The following is a 25,940-nucleotide window of genomic DNA, read 5'->3' on the forward strand; positions in this document are numbered from 1 at the left end:
GCAAAAAAATACGGTATATAATATTCGATACACACAAAGACCAGGTCAGATCTGTGCTTAATAGATAACTACTTTGCACCTATTTGGTGGTTTGGGAGTGTGCAGCGTGTGATTATTGCTGAGCTGAAACAGGGTCTTCGTTGCCAAGGCTGACACCCACTTTTTGCAACACTTTGTTGTAGTAAAATTGCCAGAGTGCCAAGAGGAAATCCCCTCGATGTTTTTTGGCAGCACAGTGACACCAATTTACATGAAGACATGCTTGTTCCTCAGTGATGCCCACAAAGGCAGATCTGATGACTATACAGCTATGACACCCATCATCGTCCCTGCTTGACTAGGTTTCTGTAGCCTTTCAAATGGTGTGAAGTCAGGGCTGCAGATAAATACAGGGGATTTCAGGGGACCAGATGCATCCGGGTGAGAAAAGAGGAGCATTTTGGAATTTTACACGGGATGCAAACATGTGCGACTTTCATGTTGTCCCTGCTCCTACATTCCAGGATGCTTTCAGTGGAAGATACTGGATAAAGGCAAGACCATATTTTATTTCCAAAAAAGACATACAAAAAAAGTGTGGAATCATAAAATAATAAAAAATGCTATCTCAGGACACTCACCAAACCCAAATTAACCCACATTAACACCAACCAACCACACCCTTCTGAAAACTGTGGGGGATTTTAAAGACATAGCACCCTTTGTCATACCTACTTCTCGCTTTGCTAAATGAAACAAATCACAATGCTACCCTGCATCTACGGATGCACTAAGCCTTGACCAGACTCTCTCAGAAAGCCGGTCTTGCAGGCAGTCCCAAAATACAATCAAACTTTACTCTGGAAGATGTCATCATTTACTGTGTCATCCTCTTTGTCAAGGACTGGTAAGTAGCCACCTTCACGGGGCAAACACCAGCACCAGCCAGCACCAGTGAGGTCCAGAGAGGCAAAGTCGAAGTCAGCCATGTCCAGTGCCTTGAAATCCACAGTGTCCAGCCTGTAATGAATCTCGTTGAGCTTTTGCCAGTATAACCAGGCCATCACCAAACCTACTGCCTGCAAGAAAAGATGGAGACAAAATTACTTGTTAACATGTGTGCTTTAAAATGCAATTATGACAGGGTATGTATGTGTACAGCCAGGGTTTCCCTAATACAACAGTGAGAGTATTCGTAACCCAAGCAAAGCTGCTTTGATAGAAGAACCTGCAGGGAAAGTTCACAGCAAGTAAGAACACCTGTGTTTACCTTCCATGGTCCAGCACAGCAGCCAACGTGCAAAAGGCAATGGGCACTCCATTTGGGCACTCTTGGAAGCTAACCTTATTAGCAGCAGAGGTACCTTTAGTCGGTCCTTGCAAAAAAGCTAATGCAATTCTAAGGCTGCATCAGCAGAAGTCAAGTGTCCAGGTCAAGGGAAGTCGTAAAGGTAAAGGACCCCTGACAGTTAAGTCCAGTCGCGAACAACTCTGGGGTTGTGGTCCTCATCTTGCTTTACTGGCTGAGGGAGCCGACGTTTGTCCACAGACAGTTTTTCCAGGTCATGAGGCCAGCATGACTAAGCTGCTTCTCATGAAACCAGAGCAGTGCACAGAAACGCCGTTTACCTTCCCACCGGAGCGGTACCTATTTTTCTACTTGCATTTTGATGTGCTTTCGAACTGCTAGGTTGGCAGGAGCTGGGACTGAGCAACGGGACCTCACCCCGTTGCGGGGATTCGAACCGCTGATCTTCCGACCGGCAAGCCCTAGGCTCAGTGGTTTAGACCACAGTGCCACCTGTGTCCCAAGGGAAGTTCTAGTCCCACTCTATTCTGCCTTGGTCAGACCACACCTGGAATTCTGTGTCCAATTCTGGGCACCACAATCTAAGAAGGATGTTGACAAGCAGAGGAGGGCAACCAAGATGAGGAGGAACAGCTAAGGACTTTAAAAGTACAAACTTGAAGGCTGGTACAAGGGAGTGTGGTGTGTTGCCCTTACAGAAAAAACGACTCTCAAATTAAGAATGGCAAGAAGAACAAAGCATGAAGATACCTTTGTGGGAGAATTATGGATCTTCATTTCGTTCACAATTACTTCAGAAAACCAGAGACCAGTTTTGTTCATACTAGCTTGTAGATCCCTTAATAACATGTTTTATAGATGTGTAGTGTCATTAGCTGTGATGTATGTGTGGGAATATAGGTGTTCATAATGTATTTTTTTGGGGGTCTTTGGGTTGTTGTTTTTAAGGAACTTCAGGTTTATTTTATTTAAATAAGGATCCTGCGCAATGGAAGCTCATTTTCAAAAAGATTGCTCATATTGCTTAATCACTCTAAAACTTAGAGAAGCCCAATATATAATATTAGATTGAAAAAGAACTCCCTTTATTGCCTCTGCCAAGAACAGCCCAGTTTATGATTTAGTCTGTTAACCGTCCCTCTGACGTGGTAGTGCACACATCCCAGCTCCCTGAGCAGTGAGAGGTCCAAAGGCAGCTCCATGAAGGCTGTGCAGCACAAGCCTGCTTGTATTTACTCAGCAGTAAGTCCCAATGCATTTAATGTAGAACTAGGGGTTTGTGCAACTAGCACAAGCTGGAATGAGCCTGGTGGGTGAGATTCCAGCTCACACATCTACTTTAAACCATTGGATTATGAAGCTGACTTGTTCAACTAAGTGCAGCTTGTAATAAATGACAATCTCTGGTTTGTATGAAGCAACAAGCCCAATTCCATGAAAGCAAAACTAACTTCTGTTGAACACTTTCCCCAAGGAATAGGGGCGTGGAAGCTTGGGTTTGTAACAGCTAACAGACGTAGCATTTAACCATGGTTTACTATTACAGTGGTACCTAGGGATGCGAACGGGATCCGTTCTGGAGCCCCGTTCGCATCCTGAAGCGAACGCAACCCGCATCCGCATGTTGCCGTTTCCGCGTGATGTCATTTTGACTGTCTGCGTATACGCGCACAGCGAAACCCGGAAGTAACGCGCTCCATTACTTCTGGGTCTCTGTAGAGCGCAAGCGCAACCTGACTGTCTGCGTATACGCGCACAGCGAAACCCGGAAGTAACGCGCTCCATTACTTCTGGGTCTCTGTAGAGCGCAAGCGCAACCTGAAAATACTTAACTTGAAGCACATTTATCCCCAGGTATGACTGTACATGCGAATGCAACTACCTGCTTCACTGGGATTTATTTCTATGACATCACATCAATGGACTGCTGACATCACTTTGATGGACAGTTCTGCATGCACAGTGGATCCCTGCACTCAGCAGAATTCAACACCCTCGCTTCCCATCAGCTAATGAGCAGGGAGAGCACAAATTCTGCTTGCTTCAGCTGTGCACACAGTCACTCCTGTGGGGAACTAGTGCATATGGTCTATTCCTGCAGAAAGCTGTTCAAATCTGCTTGGTTTGGCTGTGGGCATCTGGCTGGACTGATCCTGCTCGGTCACTAGCTCCCTTCACCCCCGCTAGCCAACTTTGACAGGTAGGTGGACTCGCCTACCTCTCAAATCTTGCCCGCCTGTCAAAGTTGGCCCAGGTGCAGGGGGCAGGTAATTAAATATCTGGCCCATGGGGTCTAGAAGGTTTCCCATCCCTGTCAGAATAACTGTAATAACTACACAAGGTATAATCCTGCCCACCCTTCACCATGTGATCCCAGGTTGAGTTGCAACAATTTAAAAATACAGTATTAAAATTAGGTAAAACTAAATGAGTAATTAGCGCAATGCTATGCATAGGAGCCAACTCCTAGAGGCCAAGGAGTCTTTGCTCTCCCCAAATAAAATATTTGAGGGGGTCACTCCCCTCCCCAAGTTGATGGGCATTGCCATTCAAATGGTGTGCATGCACTGCGTCATGTGACTGACTACGCAGGGCGGGGCTTAACCCTCCTGCTATGCATGTATAAAAAGGTAAAGGGACCCCTGACCATTAGGTCCACTCATCACTGACTCTGGGGTTGCGGCGCTCATCTGGCTTTATTGGCCGAGGGAGCCGGCGTACAGCTTCCGGGTCATGTGGCCAGCATGACTAAGCCGCTTCTGGAGAACCAGAGCAGCTCACGGAAACGCCGTTTACCTTCCTGCCGGAGCGGTACCTATTTATCTACTTGCACTTTGACGTGCTTTTGAACTGCTAGGTTGGCAGGAGCAGGGACTGAGCAACAGGAGCTCACCCCGTCGCGGGGATTTGAACCGCCGACCTTCTGATCAGCAAGTCCTAGTGTAATGGGAATTGGGGGTTGCTCGTGCATAAGTTGCCGCCACTCTCGGCGAGGTTGCCTGGATAAACCTTCCCCTGGCTGGACAGCCCTGATTCCGCGTCTGTCTCAGTCACTGGCAGAATCCGTCAGTGGGCGTTTCCTGAACTTCTTCCAACATAAAAGTTCCTTGACGGATAGTCTCCGCCTAGCCTCCCTGCGCGGAAGTCTTCTGCGCAGGGTGGGTGTGGGCAGTGGAGGACCCGTACTCTCCTCGCTAGTCTCCAGAGTCCTGGAGCCAACTCTCCGAAGCCCGCCTCTGCCCGCCTTTCTCCCTGGTGTAACGCTGATTTCCTTCCCCGGTAGCTGAGTCCCCTCCTTTCCTGCTGGGCCCTTCTCCGGCATCGCTTGGGAGCCCTTCCTCCACTCCTGGCTGCGATGGCAGTTCCCTGACACCTAGGCTCTGTGGTTTAACCCACAGCGCTACCCACGTCCCCTATGCATGTATACTCTGAAGTAATCCTCCTTGTGTTCAGCAGCGCTTACTCACTGGTGTGCTTGGGATTGCAGTCTGTGGTGTAATGCTTGGGGCTGGACTATGGCCTGCTCAGCCACGAAGATCACTTCACAGGGTGAGGATAAAATGGGGAGGAGAACCATGTGACCACCTTGAGGAAAAGGTGGTATATAAATGTAATATTTATTTTTTTAAAATGTAACAAAAGCTCTGCTTCAGTGTATAATGTGCCAAACATAAAGAGCTGAGGCAGTGTTGGGTACCAGCACCTAACTTATGACAGTAAAGAAGGAATAGACAAATTCATGGAGGATATATTATATATAGTTGTGTGTATACACATGAAAGCTCATACCTAGAAAGCTTATACTTAGTTGGTCTTTAAGGTGCTACTGGAAATACACACACACACACACACACACACACACAGTGGTACCTCGGGTTAAGTACTTAATTCGTTCCGGAGGTCCGTTCTTAACCTGAAACTGTTCTTAACCCGAAGCACCACTTTAGCTAATGGGGCCTCCCGCTGCCACCACTCCACGATTTCTGTTCTCATCCTGAAGCAAAGTTCTTAACCCGAGGTAATATTTCTGGGCTAGCGGAGTCTGTAACCTGAAGCGTATGTAACCTGAGGTACCACTGTATAGATATGGAAAGATTATTCTAAAGACTGTCTTAAGACAAAAAGACTTGATTCTCTTAAGGGAGTTCTTTTTGGATCATCTTTATATATATATATTTCATCTTGTTATTTATTGTTACTATGACAAACCAACACGGCTACTACCTGAATCATGGAGGATAAGTTTGCTAGCAACTACTAGCCATGATAGCTATGCTCCAGTCCTACTGCTGGAGGCATTACGTCTTCAAAGACAGTATCTGTTTCTAGGGATCACAAGTGGGGGAAGCAAGGTTGTTGTCAGGTCTTGCCGGTAGGCTTCCCGTGGGCATGTGAGCACAGGATGCTGCGTGAAATGGACCTTTGCCCAGCTCCGTCAGCCAGTCTCTTCTTGTGTTCCTGCGTTCCAAGCATAATAGGAATACGCAGACTCCTGAAAACAGGTAGCTTCCTATTATGTGGGCCGCTATTCATAATGTAGATAACCGTCTGGAGAAGCACTGGCAGAGCCTGAGATTCCAGCAACTGCCAGATCACCCTAAAAAGCTATAAACTGGGCCTTTGTTATTTCAGATCAAGAGAGAGCTCAATATGGTATATTGTGAGCAGGAAAATGTATTCATTAGTGACAAGCGCTATTTCTTCATTCGCAAAGTGGGCTTATTTATAACTTTCCACCTGATATCTCCCTAGATAACGGTCCCAATACAGCAATTGCAAGCAATATACTATAACAGAGAATGTGTTCTGTTCTTCAAAAAATAATCAGGTAGAAGCTGTTAGCTAGGAAACAGATGCTGATGATAAATAATGATTGTAAGAGCATTAATCAGCACCATCCTGTGTGCACTAGGAACAGCAGGCATTCAGGAAAAATCAGAGAAGTTGCTTGATTTGCATTAACTCCTTGATCACTCCAGTGACAGCTTATTTGCAGGAAAACAGCTTGAACCAAATTCAATGAAACTATGGCATACAGCAGACACGTCTCTTCTCCCTCCCCCAGATATATTGTTTAAGAGTCACTGCCACCCATTATATGTGTGCTCATAATTTTAGCCCATAAAATTTTAGCTCATAATTTTATGGTTCTGAGATCAGACAGGTTGTGTGCATGTCTGCATTTGTGTGCTTTAAAAATCTGCAGTGCCCCTTTGATTGGACAATCTTAGCCAGGGGAAAAATCAGTAAGTGTTCGCATCAGTCTATCATACTGCCCTCAAGTCTCTTTAAAGTTGTCCTGTATCTCCAGGTAATGATGGTTTTTTGATGCCACCAGCTGTGATGAAGAGCAGCTGTGATGAAGTTGTTTGGCACAACTTCATTCAGCTTTTCAACCTAGTGAGGTTCACATAAAAGGCACCAACTATTTCTACTTGCAAAGGGTAGTTGGGGATTTTCTGGTAATTGTCCCTGGAAAATCACCCTGCCTGGTTTTCTTTTCTTTTTTTGCCTTAAAAACCTTTGAAAATTGCAGTAAGTTGCACTGCTGCCATAATAAACACGCCCCAAACTAAAACCAATCCCTGCAGCCTCTCCTTATAAAATACTGCTATACTTATAAGCCATTCCAACTCTAAACCTCCGTGGGTAGCACCAGCAATCTGGATATTATGGTTGGTTGTACTCTGTGTACGTTGCCTTGGCAAGATCTTTGTTTTGAAAGATGGGATATAAAGAAACAAGCATCTGCATGAAAACCTCTACTTGCAACATAATTTTGGAGTCATGGATGATGACATTGTATTGCTAGCACGTCTATTTGCATACCTGCTGTTCTCCTAAGTAATTATTTCTGGTGTGGTAGTCTTTGGAATCAGTAAGTTTGGTGCTGTGCTGAATTACCCAACAGGCAGACCACACATATCCTTAGGGGTCCAGCAAAGCAAAAAAATGAGAAAATTTTGAAAGAATTTGACATATTACAAATAAAGCATTTAAGTATGAAGTAATCACCATGGGGAAAATCAGAACTTTGCTAGATTTCCTTATACTCCACACTCCTCCCACATTTTTCGGTCTTCTTTTTATTACTAATATCCACCTGAACCAGGGAGACATTAACAAAATAATGCAAGAAAAATGGATTCTGTCATGTGCTGCACATGACATACATGCATGCACATTTCAGTACCCATGTAAACTTTGTCATTTCAAAAAATAATTTTGTTGTTGTTTAGTATTGGTTTTATTTTTAATTACATACAGGGGTGGGGCACCATAATCTTTTCAGTGCTTAGGTCTAAAGGTCTTTATAGAGATTCAGGGAAGATAAAACCAAGTCTTCATGAAGCGCATAGCTAAATGATGGAACTTGCTCCCACAGAGGGCCATGATGGCCACCAACCTTGATGTCTTTAAAAGATGATTAGACAAATTCACAGAGGAGGAGAGAATGCTCTCAATGGCTAATGGCAATGATAGCTATGCTCTGCCTTCATAGCTGGAGGCAGCAATGCTTCTGAATATCAGCTGATTGAAACCGCAGGTGGGGAAAGAGAGAGTGCTCTTGCCTTCCAATCCTGCTTGCAGGTTTCTCATTGGGGCATCTGGTTGGCTACTCTTGAGAACAGGATGTTGGGCTAGGTGGGCCTGATACAGCAGGTCCTTCTTAAGTTCTTATTTCTCAATTTGGCCCTGGCTTGGTGAGATGCTTTCATGCAACAGTCAGTTTTCAGATTAATACCAGAGATGGCTCCCAGACAGGATGGTCACTGGTGAAGATAGATTTGTGCAATGCATACAAGCTCAATTTGCTAGCTCAGAAGTACAGTGGTACCTCGGGTTACAGATGCTTCAGGTTACAGACTCCGCTAACCCAGAAATAGTACCTCGGGTTAAGAACTTTGCTTCAGGATGAGAACAGAAATCACGCAGCGGCAGCAGGAGGCCCCATTAGCTAAAGTGGTACCTCAGGTTAAGAACAGTTTTAGGTTAAGAACAGACCTCCAGAACGAATTAAGTTCTTAACCCCAGGTACCACTGTATCTGCGTGTAACAGTGTTGGGTTTTTTGTTTTTTTAGCATAGCAATTCTCAAGGGTTTGAGTTGCCTAACTTTAGATTGAATAAAATAATTTGAGTTAAATCGAATGAAGCTGTGACTGATGGACACACACCAACTACTAATTTGCTCCAGGTGCTGTAAGTACAGCTAGAAATTAGCATTTGGCTATAAAACACAACTGTGTCTATAATGTGACCACCCATCTACGTGGAGATGTCACAGCAGAGGAGAAACACCCACAGCGTGGTCTAAACAGGTGCATGCAAAATTGTAGTTTCTGCTTGAGGCATGTTATGTGCTCTCCATGAACAGCGAGAAAATTCTGCTTCCCTACTCAGGCTCTTCTTAGATCTTAATCTGGCCCTGGGTTGGTGGGATACTTTCAAGCAACAGCCTGTTGACAGATTAATACCATTGACTCTCATGGCTCAGTTTAGCTACATTTGATTTCTAAAGGGCTCTCACTGCTGTTTCTTCAGAGCTACTGAGCTGTCACTTTCTTGAAAATTAGATTTATACCAATGGCGATTAGTGTCAATATGAAGAGAACTAAGTGACAAGAACAATATTTATTAAGTTAAGCTGAACAATTTCTGTTTCGTGTTGGCTTTGTTGTGTATGAACAATACTAATGACTTTCTTTAGTGCTAATCGATCTGGTAAACAGCCTTGTAAACTGAAACGGGTGAAGAGAAGAGTTTATATGAAGTGCTCTATCAATTAGACAACACTGTCTCTGTTAATTGCAAAGGAACATATAGAAGTCAGGAGATGGGCTGAACAATTAACTGCGGACAGGCATACCCACTTAACTATGAATTAACAGGTGAATGTTTTCACTGACAAATCCATTTACACCTGGGAGAAGCTGGGACGCACTCTTATGATAGTCACTGAATTCTTTGTGACAGTTCAAGTAAAAAAAATGGCATCTGGTTTTACATTACCCAGTTAAAAATAAACAATGGTGTGTCAAGATGAGAGCTCTTAAAGGTACCATGTGCTCCTCTGGTCCTATTTTGTAAAGTATATGTGTGAGACAACTGCAGTAGTGCTGTGAACTGGGCTTGTGTGTTGCAGGACATAGCCATAAGGACAGAAGAGCCTGCAGGATCAGGCCAATGACCCATCTAGTCCAGCATCCTGTTCTCACAGGGGCCAACCAGATGCCCGTGGAAGACCAGGGAGCAGAACATGAGCAGAAGACCACTCTCCCCTCCTGCGGGTTCCAGCAACTGGCATTTGGAATCATTGCTGTCTCCAACTGTGAAGGCAGAGCAGAGCCATTGTGGCTGAATTTATCCTATCCTCTTTTAAAGCCATCCAAGTTGGTGGCCATCCCTGTGTCCTTGGGGAGCAAGTTTCATAGTTTGACTAAGTGCTGCATGAAGAAGTCCTTTTGTTTATATGTCCCAAATCTTCCAATTGTCCTAAATCTTCCAACATTCAGCTACACTGGATGTCCATGAGTTTGAGTGTTATGAGAGGGAGAAATAACTTCTCTCTGTCTACTTTCTCCATGCCAGACACCATTTTATAAACTTTTATCCTGTTGTATCCTTTCTATCAAAATGATACAAGGGAGCCATTATTGCCTGTGGTGTGCAATACATCACACTGCTGTCTCAGGTCAAACACTGGTGACAATGGTGAGAAAAAAGGTGGTTTGGTGGGCCCAATCCAGCCCATTGGCTGTAGGTTCACCACCGCTATTTTAAGCTGTATGCAGTTGTGCACATCACAGCCTAGGACCCTCGTACCTGCGGGACCGCCTCTCCTGGTATGCCCCATGGAGGACCTTAAGGTCCATAAACAGCAACACCCTAGTGGTCCCAGGCCCTAAGGAAGTTAGATTAGCCTCAACCAGAGCCAGGGCCTTTTCAACAGTGGCTCCGGCCTGGTGGAACGCTCTGCCTCTTGAGACCAGGGCCCTGCGGGATCTGATTTCTTTCCGCAGGGCCTGTAAGAGAGAGTTGTTCCGCCTGGCCTTTTGCTTGGAATCAATTTGATTCCCTCCCCCTCTTTCTTTTTTCCTTTCTCCTCCTGTGAAGAGGCTGCATCTTAATGTTTTAATGTTGTATTTTAATCTTGCTTTTTAAGTTGTATTTTAATCAACTTGTTTTTATTATTGGTTGTTAGCCGCCCTGAGCCCGGTCTTGGCTGGGGAGGGCGGGGTATAAATAAAATTTATTATTTATTATTATTATTACCGAAGACATAAAACTGAAAATAAGGCAAGCTGCTAGGTTTTTAAAAAATATAACTGTCTCCCCTTCATCCCTCTGCCCCACTGGTGGTAGCACCATGGGAAGTGCAGGGACTGGGGAAGGTTAGGGGGAAACTCGTAGGCAAGCTGTTTCTCTTCTCTTCTCTCTCCTACACTGTCCCCCCTGATGGGGAAGCTCCAGGGGCCATCATAAGGCTCAAATACTGGCTTGTAGCTGTGGATTCTTACCAAAAGAGAACCATCTCCCTTGCAAAAAATTATGAAGGATGCCAGCATAATGGATGGGATCAGTTTGAGAGCAACCAGTAGAGTAACACTTGCAATTCAACAGACCGTTGTGGGGAACAGACACTGTCCCCTGGTTTTCACCTCCCTAACTACCTACCCAGTCTGCCCAGTTTGCATGAGTGTTACTCAGCAAGATGAACACTCTCCTTCACTTCCTCTAATTTTAGGGATGGGTATTGATGACTTGGAGAGAACACAGAGAAAAGCTTTTAAAACATTTTCTTCATTTTTTTTGTTTTGTTAACATTTATACAGTCAAAGTGCACCGAGTCTTGTGATGTGTGAAGAGCAAAAGGCCAGAAATTGTTTTTACTGTCCTATATTATTAATAAAGCATCCAGAATATGCTTTTCTCTAAAGCCATGCAGATTCTGGCTAATGCAGTGCAAGTTATTATTACTGCATCTGAATCATCTATTTAACAAAACTATATTGACATTTGAAAGAAGAGAACTCAAGTTTGTTTATCTTGGCAAAACCATCACTAACATTTTTTTTGCTTAGTGTGAATAATGTGTTTATTGAAGCAATGGACAGTTTTCGGTTTTATGGGGTGCTAAAGAGCATTCATTTCCTTCTTTTAAAACACTTTGTTTTTGTAAATGATATGCTAAGTGCTTCCCTGTCACTTAGCAACCTTCCCTGATTTTCAGAAAGTCTTCTTTGAGGATTATAAATGGATGTTAATCAGCTGGGGGTTGCTATGGCTGGAGAGGACTTTGTGTGCTTCGGGGGAAGAGAGACATTTCACCTGCTTATGTTAAAGGGAACAGAAGCACTGAGTGGGAGGAGGATGGCATTCCCCTGCTTGATCACAGTGGCCATTGCAAAGGGAGAGGGCTGCCCCGCAGGGGCCGAAAGACCCCCAACTCCTCCCCTCATTGAAACCTTTCTGCTCCAGCTGGTCTTTGAAAGAATTCTGTTACTATGAACCAGTGCCTGGGTTTTCTTTTTTCCTCTTCTCGCGCAGTCCCTTTTCCTTTCGTGGAAGTCCGAGCAGGGACTGCCCAGCACTGGCATATGTACCCTGTCGTGGAGACTCTTTCTGGCTGAAGAGTGGGATAGAAATAATTCAAAAAGTAGTGATGTGTGTGGTACTGCCCTGCACTCCACCAACTAGGTTATGCTATCCAATGCGGCCAGGGAGTGGCCTCACTGATTAGCTTCCAGAAAAATGCCAGCTAGCATTATGGCTTCCATTTCAAACCAGAGCTCAAAGCCAGTGCAGTCCATGGCTCTGTTCCCAAACTGCTCAGTGCTTGGAGTTCCCCAGCTGGGCTGGAGCCCTGGCTTCCCTCAGCACTCTAGTTAGCCAACCTGCAAGCGCCAATCCTGGTGCACCCAGCTGTGCCTTTTACCAGCTGCAACTGGTTTGACAGCTATGGCCATTCCTGGACTGGGAAAGCCTGGCCACAGTAGTTCACTGGTTATTTCAAGCTTGGATTACTGCAATGCACTCTGTGGGGCTTCCCTTGTGCTTGGTTAGGAAGTTGCAGTTAGTGCAAAATGCTGCAGCATGATTGCAGCCCTGTTTAGGGAAGCTTTTAATGTTTAATAGGTTAATGTTTAATAGGAAGCCGCCCAGAGTGGCTGGGGTAACCCAGCCAGATGGGCGGGGTATAAATAATAAATAATAATAATAATAATAATAATAATAATAATAATAAAGCATAGAACAACCGTGCTCAGAAATCTCCGCTGGTTTCTGATTTGCTACTGGGCCAAGTTCAGGTCGTTACTATTAGTATAAAGCCTTTAACAACTTGGGACCAGTTTACCTGCAAGATCGCCTTACTTCATATGCACCCATTCACTGCTTTGATCAGCAGAACTGGCTCTGTTCCTGGTGTCAATTTGTAAGAACTCCCTTCCTGATTATGTCAGCCAGGCACTTCACTGTACTACCAAAAACATTTTTGTTTAGACAAGCCTACCCAGAAGCTTAGAAAGTTCATGCGAGTGTTAGTCAGTAATTTTAACTTTTTGAACATTTTAAATTATTGTTGTTGATTTTTCTTATTGACAATTTTATTGTTTTATCATTTTTTGTAAACTGCTTTGTGGTTGTTTTTAGTCATCAAGCGGCGTATAAATGGAGACCACTCCCCATGCTTGCTCTTCAACTTTCGCATGTGGAAACAGCCTAAGCTTCCACTCCCTTCCGATCCAATGATCTGCCTTGGATCCTGATCGCTGCCTGGCTTGGATTGTGCATCCCAAATGTGAGCTTCTGAATCTTCTCTCCTGCTAGAACATGAACCTGCTTTTGGCTCTGTTAGCATGAGGTTGACTCTGGCTATTCAGCCTAAGTCTCCAGCCAGACTACCTGAAGACTGAGCCCTTGGCAAGGCTGGCATCCAATGAATTCACAACTGTAGATGCTCAAAGTCAGCCTTCCACAAGCTGGTGCCCTCCAGATTAGGCTGCATCTCCCATCAGATCTACTCAGCATGGTGTGGACTGATGAGAATTCCCATCCAAGACAACTGAAGAGGTTGGAGAAAGCTACTCAACAAACTCGTGGAGTATTTGCAACCCTCAGAAACACAATACAAACCTCTGCTCAACTGGCTTAATATTTATTCATCACACTTATACCCCCTTTTCCCTTCAAGGAGCTCAAGATGGCGCACACACTTCCCTCCTCTCAATTTTATCCTCATAACAACCCTGTGAGCTACCAGTGACTAGCTCAAGGTCATCCGGTGAGCTTCATGGCTGAGCAGGGATTTGAACCCTGGTCTCCCAGGTTCTATTCTGACACTCTAACCACTATGCCACAACTGGCTCTTTAGGATAGTTAACACCACACACGATGTGCATGCTTGTCACCAACATCATCATTCTTCATCAGTGTGAAGAGCCTGCAGCCTCTGACTCTCGTCTCCCAGTCCCTGTTGGATACCAAGGTCATGGCACTAGCTGACTGGAAGGAGTCTGTGGACACATTAAAAAAGGCTGTAGGGCTCCAACCACATACAGGATTTCCCAAGGCAGAATAAAGCAGTATTATGACTTCCCTTATGTTAGTTTCCTAGAGATGAAGAGACAGAGCGGTTTTCTGATATGTGTAACAGATTGGAAACACGACTGAAAGCTAATGAAATATGCCGTGGCTGTTACAAATGAAGAATTAATCATAAGTGGCTGTTAAACAGTAACAAGAGCATTTTTGAGTACATGACTGAATAATTTTATGATATATGAACCAGAAGTATGATAAATTATCTGCACTGATCAATTATCTATGTATCTGAATATGCCTTTAAAATAGGTTTTACTAGATATGAAGGTTAGAATCTAGGAAACTTGATGTCCATGAGCAATAAAACAGAAAGCAACAGCAGGAAGCATTTGATTAAAGGTACAGGAAACCTGCAAAACTTCAGCTCTGCTTTGCCACTCTGGATAGATTGGAGTGTAATTGGGGTTTATTGCAACCCATTTTCAGTGCCACAAATCAAGTTGAAAAAACATGGAAGCAAACTCTGGCAATTTTTCCATGTTGCTATCTGGAGTCTCTGAAAAAAATGAGGTAAGGATCAGAATTCCAGAGGAAGAAACCAGGGTCTGTCAGTTAATAGAAATAGCCATACTGAATAATTTTTGACAATAATTTTATCAATACCCCAACCATCTGGCTTAATTAATGCAGAATTTTGTCTCTAAAAAAAGTGTGTGTAATGTAGTTTCATGGTGATCTATAGTAAAGAAGTAATGTCTTCAACTCTGTTTTGGGGAAAAACACACACCTCTGAATAGCCATCTAGGAGCAACACATTGTTTACATACCTGTGGAAACAGCAGAGAGCAAACAATTCCAAAAGTGGCTTCAAAATTGTCTTTAAGCCACAAGCCGACCGCATGGATGCAGCCGCGTACGTGGATAGTGGCCACCAGCTCCAGGCGCTACAAAGAGAACAAATCACATTAAAGGCAATATTTTGAGTCTGAGTAACTCCCTCAGCTCTCCTTGTAAATTACATGAGACTAACAGGGATCTCATGGGTCTACCAAAAACCAATTGGAATTATGAGATTTGATTCCAACATAGCTAGTCAAAAACAGCATGCCTTGGAATCCCAGTTGCTGGGAACTGCAGGTGGGGAGAAAGCTGTGGTTGAGCTCCGTTCCTGTTTGTGGGCTTCCCCTGGGGGCACCTGGTTGGTCACCATGAGAAGAGGAGGCTGGACCAGAAGGGACTTTGGCCTGATCCAGCAGGGCTCTCCTGACATTTTATTTTATTATAATTTTTAAACAATCCAACAACATTTCAAATTTAGCAATCAATCATTCTACCTATGACTTCCCCTCCCTCCATCCATGGTTCCCTCAAAATTTCAATTTATGTTGCATATTATAGTTACTCTATACCTTCACCTTATCTCACAATAAAAACAAAAAGTTCGCCCCCACTGCTCTTCTTATTCAAATCCTATTTGCGTTCTAACTTTTTTACACTGCATTTTAAAGTATTCTGCAAACATTTTCCACGGCTCTTCTTACACTCTTATTCCAGAAGCCAGCCAGATGCCGCAATGGGAAGCTCACAAGTAAGACACGAGTTCCAGCTTATGATCCTGGCACCTGGGACTCAGGACCTCCCACTGGAGGTAGCCCACAGCCATCAGTAGCCTTGTTCCCCATGAATTTGTCTAGCTTGCATTTAATGCCAACCAAGATAGCTGCCCATCTTGTGGAACCAAATTCCATACCTGAACTATGTGCTGTGTGAAGAAGCCTTGCCTGTCACCTGTCCTTAAGCTCTCACTAGTTGGCTTCATTGGGTGAGGACCTCAGTTGGTTCTATTACACAAACAAGGAACAAAATGCCTCTTTATCTGCTTTGCTCCATGTGTATGTTTATAGCCTCCATGATGTCCTCTTCCCTTACTAAGTATCCCTTACTCCCCCCTCGTCTGCCTCACAAAGCACAACCTCCTCCCTCCACAAATGTCTGCTACCTAATGCCTGGCTCAGCCCTCAGGTACCTTAAAAATGTTTGTTACCTCTTTATTTAGTGTCTTGTATCCACACAGTGTGTTAATGACTTCTCCTGGGGCCTATTAAGAGAGGAGGAAGAAGATCCAAGCTCAATAACAGTGCAGGTGGATGGTGGGAATTTGTTGCTTTTAAAAGTCACAAGGAAGGTAAAAGAGGGTAGGATTCTCTCTCTTTCTCTTAAGACTTTTCACCAGACCACAAAACTGTTGACAAACCAAGCCACAAAGGAGTTTAATAAAGACCACTCTCTGACCTTTTGAACACTTGCATTTGGAGAGTCAAAACTTTGCACTGAAAGCATCTCAGACTCTGCAGCAGCTTTTAAGATGGCTGGAAGTCTCCTTTAGATACTGTATTTTTCGCTCTATATGACCACAAGACGCACCTAGTTTTTAGAGGAGGAAAACAAGGAAAAAAATATTCTGAATCTCAGAAGCCAGAACAGCAAGAGGGATTGCTGCGCAGCGAAAGCAGTGATCCCTCTTGCTGTTCTGGCTTCTGGGATAGCTGCGCAGCCTGCATTCGCTCCATAAGACGCACACGCATTTCCCCTTACTTTTTAGGAGGGAAAAAGTGAGTCTTATAGAGCAAAAAATAGGGCATATTTGGGTCTTCCCTCTGGCACGTCAATCCCCTGACCCCCGGTTGTCACAGCGGTGGGGAAATAGGTATAATGCCAAACATTTTGCAAAATTCCAAGCAGTGATGAGGGTGATGGAAGGGGGGTGGGGACAGCCTCAAGGCACATCAAGAGTACATGTGGAAAGGTGTCTTTTTTCAGACTTTGCTCCATTTGCTAAGATAGATATATTCACTTCCAGTATGCCACCTCCATTCACAGAATCATCCAACTCCATCTACTCCAAACTCCTCCTATTCATTCAAGGAGAAGGCTGTCCTATGGCCCCGTCTGCATTAGAAATTTGAACTATTATAACATAGAATCCTGGGAGCTGTAGTTTGTTAAGAGGGCTAGGAGCCGCTATTAGAGGTCTCCTAACAACTATTTGCATCCTTGACAAACCACAGCTCCCAGGATTCTCTGGGGGAAGCCCTTTAAATGTAGTGTGGACCTAAGTAGTTGGGTAGGTGGTGAGTTGTGATTATCTCTTTTTTATTTAAACAATTTATATACCACTTAACTACAATTGTATCTCACCGGGTTACAAAGATACTATACAAAAATATAAAGATCAGTTAAAAATACAAATTCCAACTGCAATTAAAATGCCTGCTCGAATAAAAAGAGTCTCCAGTAGGTGTCAGAACTTCTGTAGGGAGGGTCCTGCTGAACCTCAGCTCAAAAGGAGAGCCATAAAATAGGGCCCACAATGCTAAACACACAGCTACTAGCGGATATGAGCCACACATCTGATCATCTAATTCCTTATATCCCAGCCCAAAGAAATGCAAATTGCATCTTTTGATCATTTTCTTTCTCCTCCAAGCCTTCAAGGCAGACTTAATTTTCATTTTCAGACATTGCCATTCTGACAGAAAAGGTTTTCCATAAATAATGATGTGTGACGTCTTTGCATAATCCTGTATTCCTTTTGACTCTTGCGGAACACAAGGTCCAGGAACTGAACACGCAAGTCATGACTGGGCCTCCAGAAAGCAAAGGAATCCCTTTCCATTGATTTCCTTTGTCAGCCAAACACATTTGTAGTAGAGCCAAACAGAGAAGTAATATCAGTCCTCCTCATAGTAAAACCGAGGAGTTCTGAAGAACAAAGAAGTCTAGAAGTGATTTTTTCCCTTTTCCTTTTTACTAACCACCATAGAACATGATTGAAATGCTCTTGGGCCTAATGCATAAACGTGAAGTGACTGCGAATTCCTATCTGGGTTACATTTCAGGCAGTTGTCCCTTGCCAATGGCATTTAAGCTAGAGGCAAAGAAGGGAGGTTTGGATCCCAAGGCCAAAATGAAAGCAAATCCATTACGGTTGTATCCTAGCAGGGGAAAGTTCAGGCATTGGTTCAGGGTAATTGTTACCCTGGCAGTTGCAGTAACTGAAATGCTTTATTTACCACAGGCCACGGGTGATATTAAATATGAAAGGTAGCAATTGGTTGACTAAGAAGGTGGGAGACAGCAACACAACAGAGGTTTATAAAATTATGAAATGTGTGGAGAGATAAAGAAATTATTTCCTCATGCTACAATTTGCCACAGATGAGAAGTGAGTGATGGGGGGGGGCAGCCAGAGGGGCATAAGGAGGAGCTGAACAAGCATTTAGTTCTCAACCTGTGGGTCCCCAGATGTTGTTGGACTACAACTCCCATCATCCCTGAGCTCTGGCCTTGCTAGCTAGGGGTGATGGGAGTTGTAGTTCAACAACATCTGGGGACCCACAGGTTGAGAAAGGCTGATTTTGGGTTTAAGAGCTGTATAATGAGTATGGTGTCCCACACAGCTGGCTGTGCTGTCATGATGTTGCCCTCGTGGCAAGATGGTGAGGGAGGCACTCAAAACCAATGACTCGTCTGGTGGGAAGCTTGGAGAAGCAGACTGAAACCCTACAAACCACAATGGCTTCTCCTCTGCAACCCCCGAGTCTACGTCAGTGCCATACGAGATACCCTGTGAGAAAACAACTCTGGGTTCATCACCCTCCAGAGTTAACGCAGACCAGCTCAGACTCCCTCACTCATAATCAAATTGTGGATGACTTGATTTCTGAGGCAAAGGACAAAATTCTCCACCCCCATTCAATGTACAAAAGCTGAGCAGACAGGCAACTGAACCTTGGTGACAGGTACAAGGCAGGGCCTCCAAAACAGGCCATATGCAGCTCTCTTCTCCAACATCTTGCTGTTCTCCACACACCCTGCCAACATCTGGCAACTGAGGTGTCCCCCCGACTAGTGGTAGGTCCTGAAAACTGATGCCTTGATATATACTGACCAGCACCAAGTATGGTGTAGTGGTTAGAGTGTTGGGCCAGGACCTGGGAGCCTGACGGTCAAATTCCTACTTGGCCAGTCTAACATACCTTGCAGAGATGTTGTGAGGATAAAATGGAGGGGGAGGAGAACCATACACTCCACTGTATGTTCCGTGGAGGAAAGGTGGGATATAAATGTAAAACAATAATAATATAGCACCTTAAGACCTGAGGGTAGGTTGGTGTGACTGTTGAGAACACTGCGGTTGAGCAAGGGACTGGCCACCACATCCAGATGCTTATAGCCACTATAGGGGTGGCCCTCCATGCTCCCTGCTGCATTTTCCACACAGGATCTCAGGCACATAGTGCAAAACTAATCAAGCTGTTTAATTACCGGTATTTTACACAGAGAGAAATATATAATCAATGTGGTCTCCTCCCTAGGTCTCATATGTCAACATGGTGACTTGCTGTCTCCTTCAGCCTCCGCACTCCACTCTCAAATATGTTGCAGTGCATGCAATGAATTGTTCAGAAAGTGCTCTAAGGAGCTGGTTTCTTGTCTGACATGACCAGCACATATACTTCTCCAACAATACACCCGCCCCAGGTTTTTCTGGTTTCATGCCAGATGCCAGACCTTCCAACTCCATTATTTTAAGTATACTCAAGATGGAGTGACAATCAAACTTGCTTTTCAGTTCTATAGAAACCAGATGTCGCACCTCAACCCAGCTCAGAATAGCATGAATGGACCAAATGGTCTTTCTGCCAGACTTTTAACCAGTGCTGTTTTTCTAGAAAAAGAAGTGCTGGAACTCACAATGAACAAACACCTTCCTCATTCTCTTAGAATGGCAATGGTGTCCATCTGAAAGGTGTCAGAACTGAGTTCTGGCTAGTTCCAGCTGAAAAAAAGCTCTGATTTGAACAATAGAGTCCTTGGGCCTTAGCACTGCCAGGTAGCAATAGGAAGACCAGCAAGCCTGTACTGTTCCCCCATAATGCATATCACCAGATATCATTTCCTTGGACACCAGATGCATATGAAACTAAGATTAGTTCCATTCTAACAGCAGAAATGATGCTTCTTTGTTCTTTGGATTCCAAATGAGCATGTCATTTTTCTTAATGAATCTCATTGCTCCAGAAAATTCAATAGTTCCAAACCTTTAGGCAAGCCAGAGTTATAGCCTCTGAAAACAAAAACCAAATCAAACTGCTTGTATATGAATCACATAAGGAGTTGTATACCAAATTTGCGTATCATGTTTTCTTTTGCAGAAGCCAACCACCATCAGTCATGTATATGCATGAATGCAGGCTGTGCTTAATGGCTGTTGGATCAGTAATCTTCTAAATTGCATCTTCTAATGATGCTTTGCTCACCTGGTAAAACACTTGGACTGGAACAAAGCTAGGCAACTAACTCATACACCACAATTTATTTGATCTCTGTGTGGGCATTCATTGCTGGTGATCACTGCCAAGTGCTGGAACAGGTCTTGGACAACATGTACTTCCTTGCCATCAATTTTCACTGCTTTCTCTGATCCCAGAGTCACAGCTCTATTCTTCTTTAAAAAGACACAAATATAGGCTAATTTCCCTGTCATGTTCCTCAGTATTCATGAATCAGTATCCTGGCTATATTCACACCCATGCCACCCAGCACTTACTCTCACTCAAGTTACAATGTTGTTCTGGTTTTAGCATAGCAAGGATGGTCTGTGTAGATGATACATCTTTGTCCATGCACAAACATGAGGTCTCAACCTGCAGTTCCCTTGTGGAGGCGATTTCATCTACAAGGGGGCTTGCCAGCAGCCACACCACACCCAAGGCAGGGCTGGCCCAAGATCAGAGTCCAAGCAAGTGGAGCACACAACAAAGAGTCAGGTGAGAGGCAAAGTCAGGGCAGTTCCGTGGTCATTTTTCACACAGGCAAGAGATTCAAAAGCAGACAGAAGCACAGAGCCGGTAAATATGCATTGTTCCAGAAGTTCTTCAAGCTCAGCACTGGGTTTTTTTAAGCTGGAGCTGCTTGACTGAGTCATGACAGTAGGGGAGGCCACTAAGATTTTGCATGGACTCACTTAGGCACTGTCAATGACTAGATCAGCCATAGAACCTTCTTCATACCACATCCTTATGCTGTTCATCTCATGTTCCTCATGAGCCTGTGTTGGACTCCCAAGATTCTCCCCAAAGTGATAATTTCTTCTGTCTACAAAGGGCCCTCCTGAAACATTGAGTAGAGTTCAGGATTCTTTTTTGGAGGTCAGTCATATTCCGGAGATGAACACATAACTGCTTTGGTGAATAGAGTTTCATTTGCTACTGCTATGTGTAAATATAGTTTAAGACCTTTAGGTGTGTTTTTCTGCCCTGGAATGCAGAATTTGCAAAATTCAGCACTGTAAAGGACATCTTTCTCTTTCTCTTAGCCTCTTTCCTATCCAGGGGATCCACTGGTCACCAACGGAGGTGGAAGCCAGACCGAAGTTGGGGAGACTCTTGACTGAGCAGCTGCAGTTGCATATATCACCACATGGGGCAACAGTCAACAATTCCTGATACCTGCTTCTTAATGGTACCACTTGCAAAGCAGTAAATTGGTGCAGTGGTACCTCTAGTTACAAACTTAATTCGTTCTGGAGGTCCATTCTTGTATATGATACACTTCAATTAATAACTGAATTATTTGCACACCCATTTTAAAATGGAACAACAAAAACCAAATTAACCAGAAGTGTACTTTTGGATTTTATTACCCCCCCCCAAATAGCTGTATTCATATTCCAAAATTAGCACCTTGGTATAATAATAATAATAATAATAATAATAATAATAATAATAATAATAACAACAACAACAACAACAATAATAATATTTATACCCTGCCCATCTGGCTGGGTTTCCCCAGCCACTCTGGGCGGCTTCCAACAAAAGATTAAAAATACATTAAAACACCAGTCATCAGTATTAAAAAATAAAACCAAAATATTATTATAAAAATATATATAAACCAAGGTTAGAGTTTCTCATTTGATATTACCCAAGTATCTATATTTCAAAAAACAAACGAGGCATAACATGCAGGCATAACAAATTAACCCCCAAAGCCTCATTTGACCCCATAACTTGGTGTTCAGGAGGTCAATGTTGAACAGCTCATTTTTCTGAACATTTTTGTACAAGACACATTTGCACTGTCATTTTGTCTTTTCTGCCCTGGACTATTGTGTTAAGGGATAGTTCTGCTGTTGGGGTCTGATCTAGAGACAACACACTTCCCAGCCAGCTGTTATTGCAAGCCCATCAATTTGTTGGAGATCTCAGAAGACAGACGGAAAAAATGTTTGAATGCACTACTGGTCTCAGGTGTTCTATTTCCTCCAAAAAGATATTGCCTCTTATCGCCATTGTTAGAATGATGCCTTCAGGTGTGAGAGTCACATTAAGCAATGAAGTCCTTTACCAATAATTCTCCCTTCCCAAGTGCTTAGAGAAGAACACTCCAGAAAATAAGACTGAGCAGAACTAACACAGTTACAAATTCCCTCAGTGGTACTCTGCTGCCATTCAGAACATCAATGGGCACAGCTGAAAAACTCAGATTTGCCTTCCATGAACAGTTTCAATGCCTTTAAATATATATCAATGAGTTTTAGATGTTTTAATCTGTGTTTAATAATAATGTGCAATGCAAAAAATTCTTAAAGGGCTGGCAGCAAGGTGGCAGGCAGAATATTTTTATTCACTGATTTTCCAAGTGTGTGATTCCAGACAGCTAGCCTTGGAGAAAGGCATATTTCATTTTAGGGGGTGGGGGTTGGTAGAAAGAATACTGGATTGTCAAACCGATTGTATTGGATACCTAAGACTTGTGGACAAATTATTCATTTAAAAAACCCCAATTAGTTGAGGTCCTCCAGATTATATATTTCCCATGTGACCAATGGCTTTGAACGTAATCCATCCCAGATCTCGTGAATACATTTCTGTTCCTAGGAAGTGACTATTGAATGTGCTCAAAATATATCATACTTCCTCACCTGACTAAAACCAGATATCATAATCGTCTCCTGATTCTTTTGGGTGATTATTTATTCATGCACACCTCTGATCTTTTATGCACATTGATCTGCATGCAAAGGAGTTAGAAGGACTTGAGTTCTAGCACCTCCATTAAGAAATACTCAAGGATGGTTTGGAGCGGAGGGGGTGGGGAGCCTTCTGCCATGTAAGCAACATTTACTTGTATGCCAAACACAGGCTGAACATCATTTCAGGGAGAGAGAACTAGGGCAGGCAGTCTGTTGATGGAGGAGCACACTCTGTCCCAACACGGAATGCTTAAACTCTCTCTCCCCCGCCCTCTGCAAAGAGGAATCTGGGTACCTTCTGGCTGCAAAGTAGATGGTGGCTCACAGACACACAGACACACAGACACACACATGCACCCAAGAGAAATCCCAGCTGTTTTGTGATTACTTCTGAGGCAAGAGAATGGGATCGAGCCGCCGTAAACAATCCAGCAGGAGCAAGGCACTTCTAGAACTGGAGAACTGAAGCAAATCATGCTGGCATTATTCTCCTCGCTTGCTCTTCCTTGGTGGAGAAGGGATCCATGTTGTCGCACAGAAAACAATTCAGGTGTCCAGGATTTTAGTGCACTGTGACTATGGATTAGTGGGACATCCCAGGAACAAGAAAAGTAGCAGCAAAGACTGGCGTTTATGAACTCTATAGATGAAGTCATGTTTCAGCTAAAAAATGTGACCTCCCCTTTCTTAGTTTGGAAGCTTCCTGAAATTTGTTCTGCCGGTGCCATTGCAGATATAGGTAATAATTACCATACCCATATTTCAGAGACCAGGGCTGGTGTTTGTTTTATTTCTTTATTAGATTTATATACCACCTTTACCTTCCAAGTTGCTCACTGTGGAGCATGTAGTCCTCCTCCTCCTCCCCATTTCACCCTCACAACTGTTCTGTGAGTTAGGTTAGGCTAAGAGATCACACTGACTGGCCCAAGGTCACCCAGCGAGTGCCATGGCTAAGTGGGGATTCAAACCCTGGTCTCTCAGATCACGGTCCAACACCCTAACCATTATGCAACACTGTCTCTCTGGATTTGAGAGGGTGTGGGTAATGCCAGCCTCCCTGAAGTAGCCCAATGCTGTTACACCAGATGGGTGGGAGCTTAGAGTAGAATGGGGGGGGGGCATACTGTGAAGCTGAGTTGTCCTCCATATTCTGCCCCCTTCCAATATTGGGATAGACTAAATCACTGCACGAAACACAGAGAACACCAGAGGCAGTTAGTAAAGATGGTACTGAATCCTGCATTGCAGGGGCTTGGACTAAAACTCTCGGGGTCCCTCCCAACTCTAGTTCTATGATTCTGCTTTTCTTTTTTAAAATGGCTATATTTATCTGGAAGCATTGGAAAGAAAACCATCTAGGCCAGGTGAAGAAAATCAATTTCCAGCCCAATTCACAAGCCATTTAAACTAATGTGATTCAGTTTAAGTGCTATTTTTTTGAATCAAATAAAAATAAGCACTCATTGTGCTTGCCATCTTGCAAGTTTCCAAGAATGAGGAGGCAGAAGCTCTGCCCCGGTGATAATGACAAGTTAAATATGACCCTGGTGGGATGCAATGCTTGTCATAATGAAAAAGCTTGTTCAATTCTTTCTGGCACATCTAGTGGATCTCAGTGTGGAAATTAGTTCACTCACCTTTGCAGTAAAGGCCAAGGCAGGATGCAGTGTAAAAGGTAAGTCTTCTCCTGCTCTGACAAGCCACTGGCTTTGAAAAGTCACCAGTAAAAACAGCTGGTCGTGTTCTGAGAACGGTCGCACAAATTATCTTTGGGATGTGAATTAATTGCTTCTATTTCAAGGGAGATAGAATCCCATGCAGAATTTAGTTCACAGTGTCAATGGAGCATGTTATTTTGATTGCCCCATTTCTTTTATGGATGCCATGAAGCTTGGCCATCAGTCCTGAGCTGAATCGGGAGCCGCTCTTAAATCTACAAGAAAACTGCAAGTCTGGCTCAGCTGCCCCTTTCCTGAAACATGGAGTGGAGTGAAAATGCAACATAGGAAGGGGCAGCTGAGCCACACTTTTGCAATTTCCCATCTAGCACAATACAGTGGTTACAGATGCTTCAGGTTACATACACTTCAGGTTACAGACTCTGCTAACCCAGAAATACCATTTTTTTGCTCTATAAGACTGACTTTTTCCCTCCTAAAAAGTAAGGGGAAATGTGTGTGCGTTTTATGGAGCGAATGCAGGCTGCGCAGCTATCCCAGAAGCCAGAACAGCAAGAGGGATCACTGCTTTCGCTGCGCAGCAATCCCTCTTGCTGTTCTGGCTTCTGAGATGCAGAATATTTTTTTCTTGTTTTCCTCCTCCAAAAAACTAGGTGCGCCTTGTGGTTTGGTGCGTCTTATAGAGCGAAAAATACGGTAGTACCTCGGGTTAAGAACTTTGCTTCAGGGTGAGAACAGAAATCGTGCTCCGGCGGCGTGGCAGCAGCGTGAGGCCCCATTAGCTAAAGTGGTGCTTCAGGTTAAGAACAGTTTCAGGTTATGAACGGACCTCTGGAACGAATTAAATACTTAACCTGAGGTACCACTGTATGGTAGTATTGTCAACACTGGCTGGCAATAGCTTCCCAGGATTTCAGACCCAAAAATCTTTTCCCAGCCCTACCTTGAGATGCCAGGGATTGAATCCAATATCTTCTGCAAGCAAAGCGCTTGCTCTATTTTATTCATTTTTTATATTTATTCTTGCATATACACCCCACCTTTTTCTTCAAGGATCTCAAGGTGACATCATCATCAGTTATTATTATTGGTACCCCATCCATCTGATTGGGCTGCCCCAGCCACTCTGGGCAGCTTTCAGCATATGTAAAAACATAGTAAAACATTAAATCTTAAAAAGATTCCCTGCCTTCAGGTGCCTCCTAAAAGTGATATAATTACTTTTCTCCTTGACATTTGATGGGACGTCATTCTACAAGGTGGGTGCCACTACTGAGAAGGTCCTCTGTCTGGTTCCTTGTAGCTTCACATCTCGCTGGGTGGGAACCACCAAAAAGCCCTCAGTGCTGGTTCTCAGTGTCCAGGCTGGAGACATGGTTTGC

General features: G+C 43.8%; 1 protein-coding gene across 1 annotated transcript in view; it reads right to left on the reverse strand.

Annotated features, from left to right (window-relative positions):
- Nucleotides 1-528: 528 nt before the first annotated feature.
- The window catches only part of LOC128420068 (tetraspanin-15-like), an 86,481-nt gene continuing 61,069 nt past the window's right edge, over nucleotides 529-25,940 (reverse strand). The window contains exons 6-8 of the mRNA XM_053401474.1: nucleotides 15,878-15,931; nucleotides 14,661-14,777; nucleotides 529-1,058 (exon numbers count right to left, since the gene is read on the reverse strand). Of these exons, the coding sequence (XP_053257449.1) occupies nucleotides 828-1,058; nucleotides 14,661-14,777; nucleotides 15,878-15,931 (402 nt within the window). The 3' untranslated portion in view covers nucleotides 529-827. The remainder of the gene's footprint in view (nucleotides 1,059-14,660; nucleotides 14,778-15,877; nucleotides 15,932-25,940) is intronic.

Source organism: Podarcis raffonei, chromosome 8, assembly GCF_027172205.1.
Source record: "Podarcis raffonei isolate rPodRaf1 chromosome 8, rPodRaf1.pri, whole genome shotgun sequence".
NCBI lineage: Eukaryota > Metazoa > Chordata > Lepidosauria > Squamata > Lacertidae > Podarcis > Podarcis raffonei.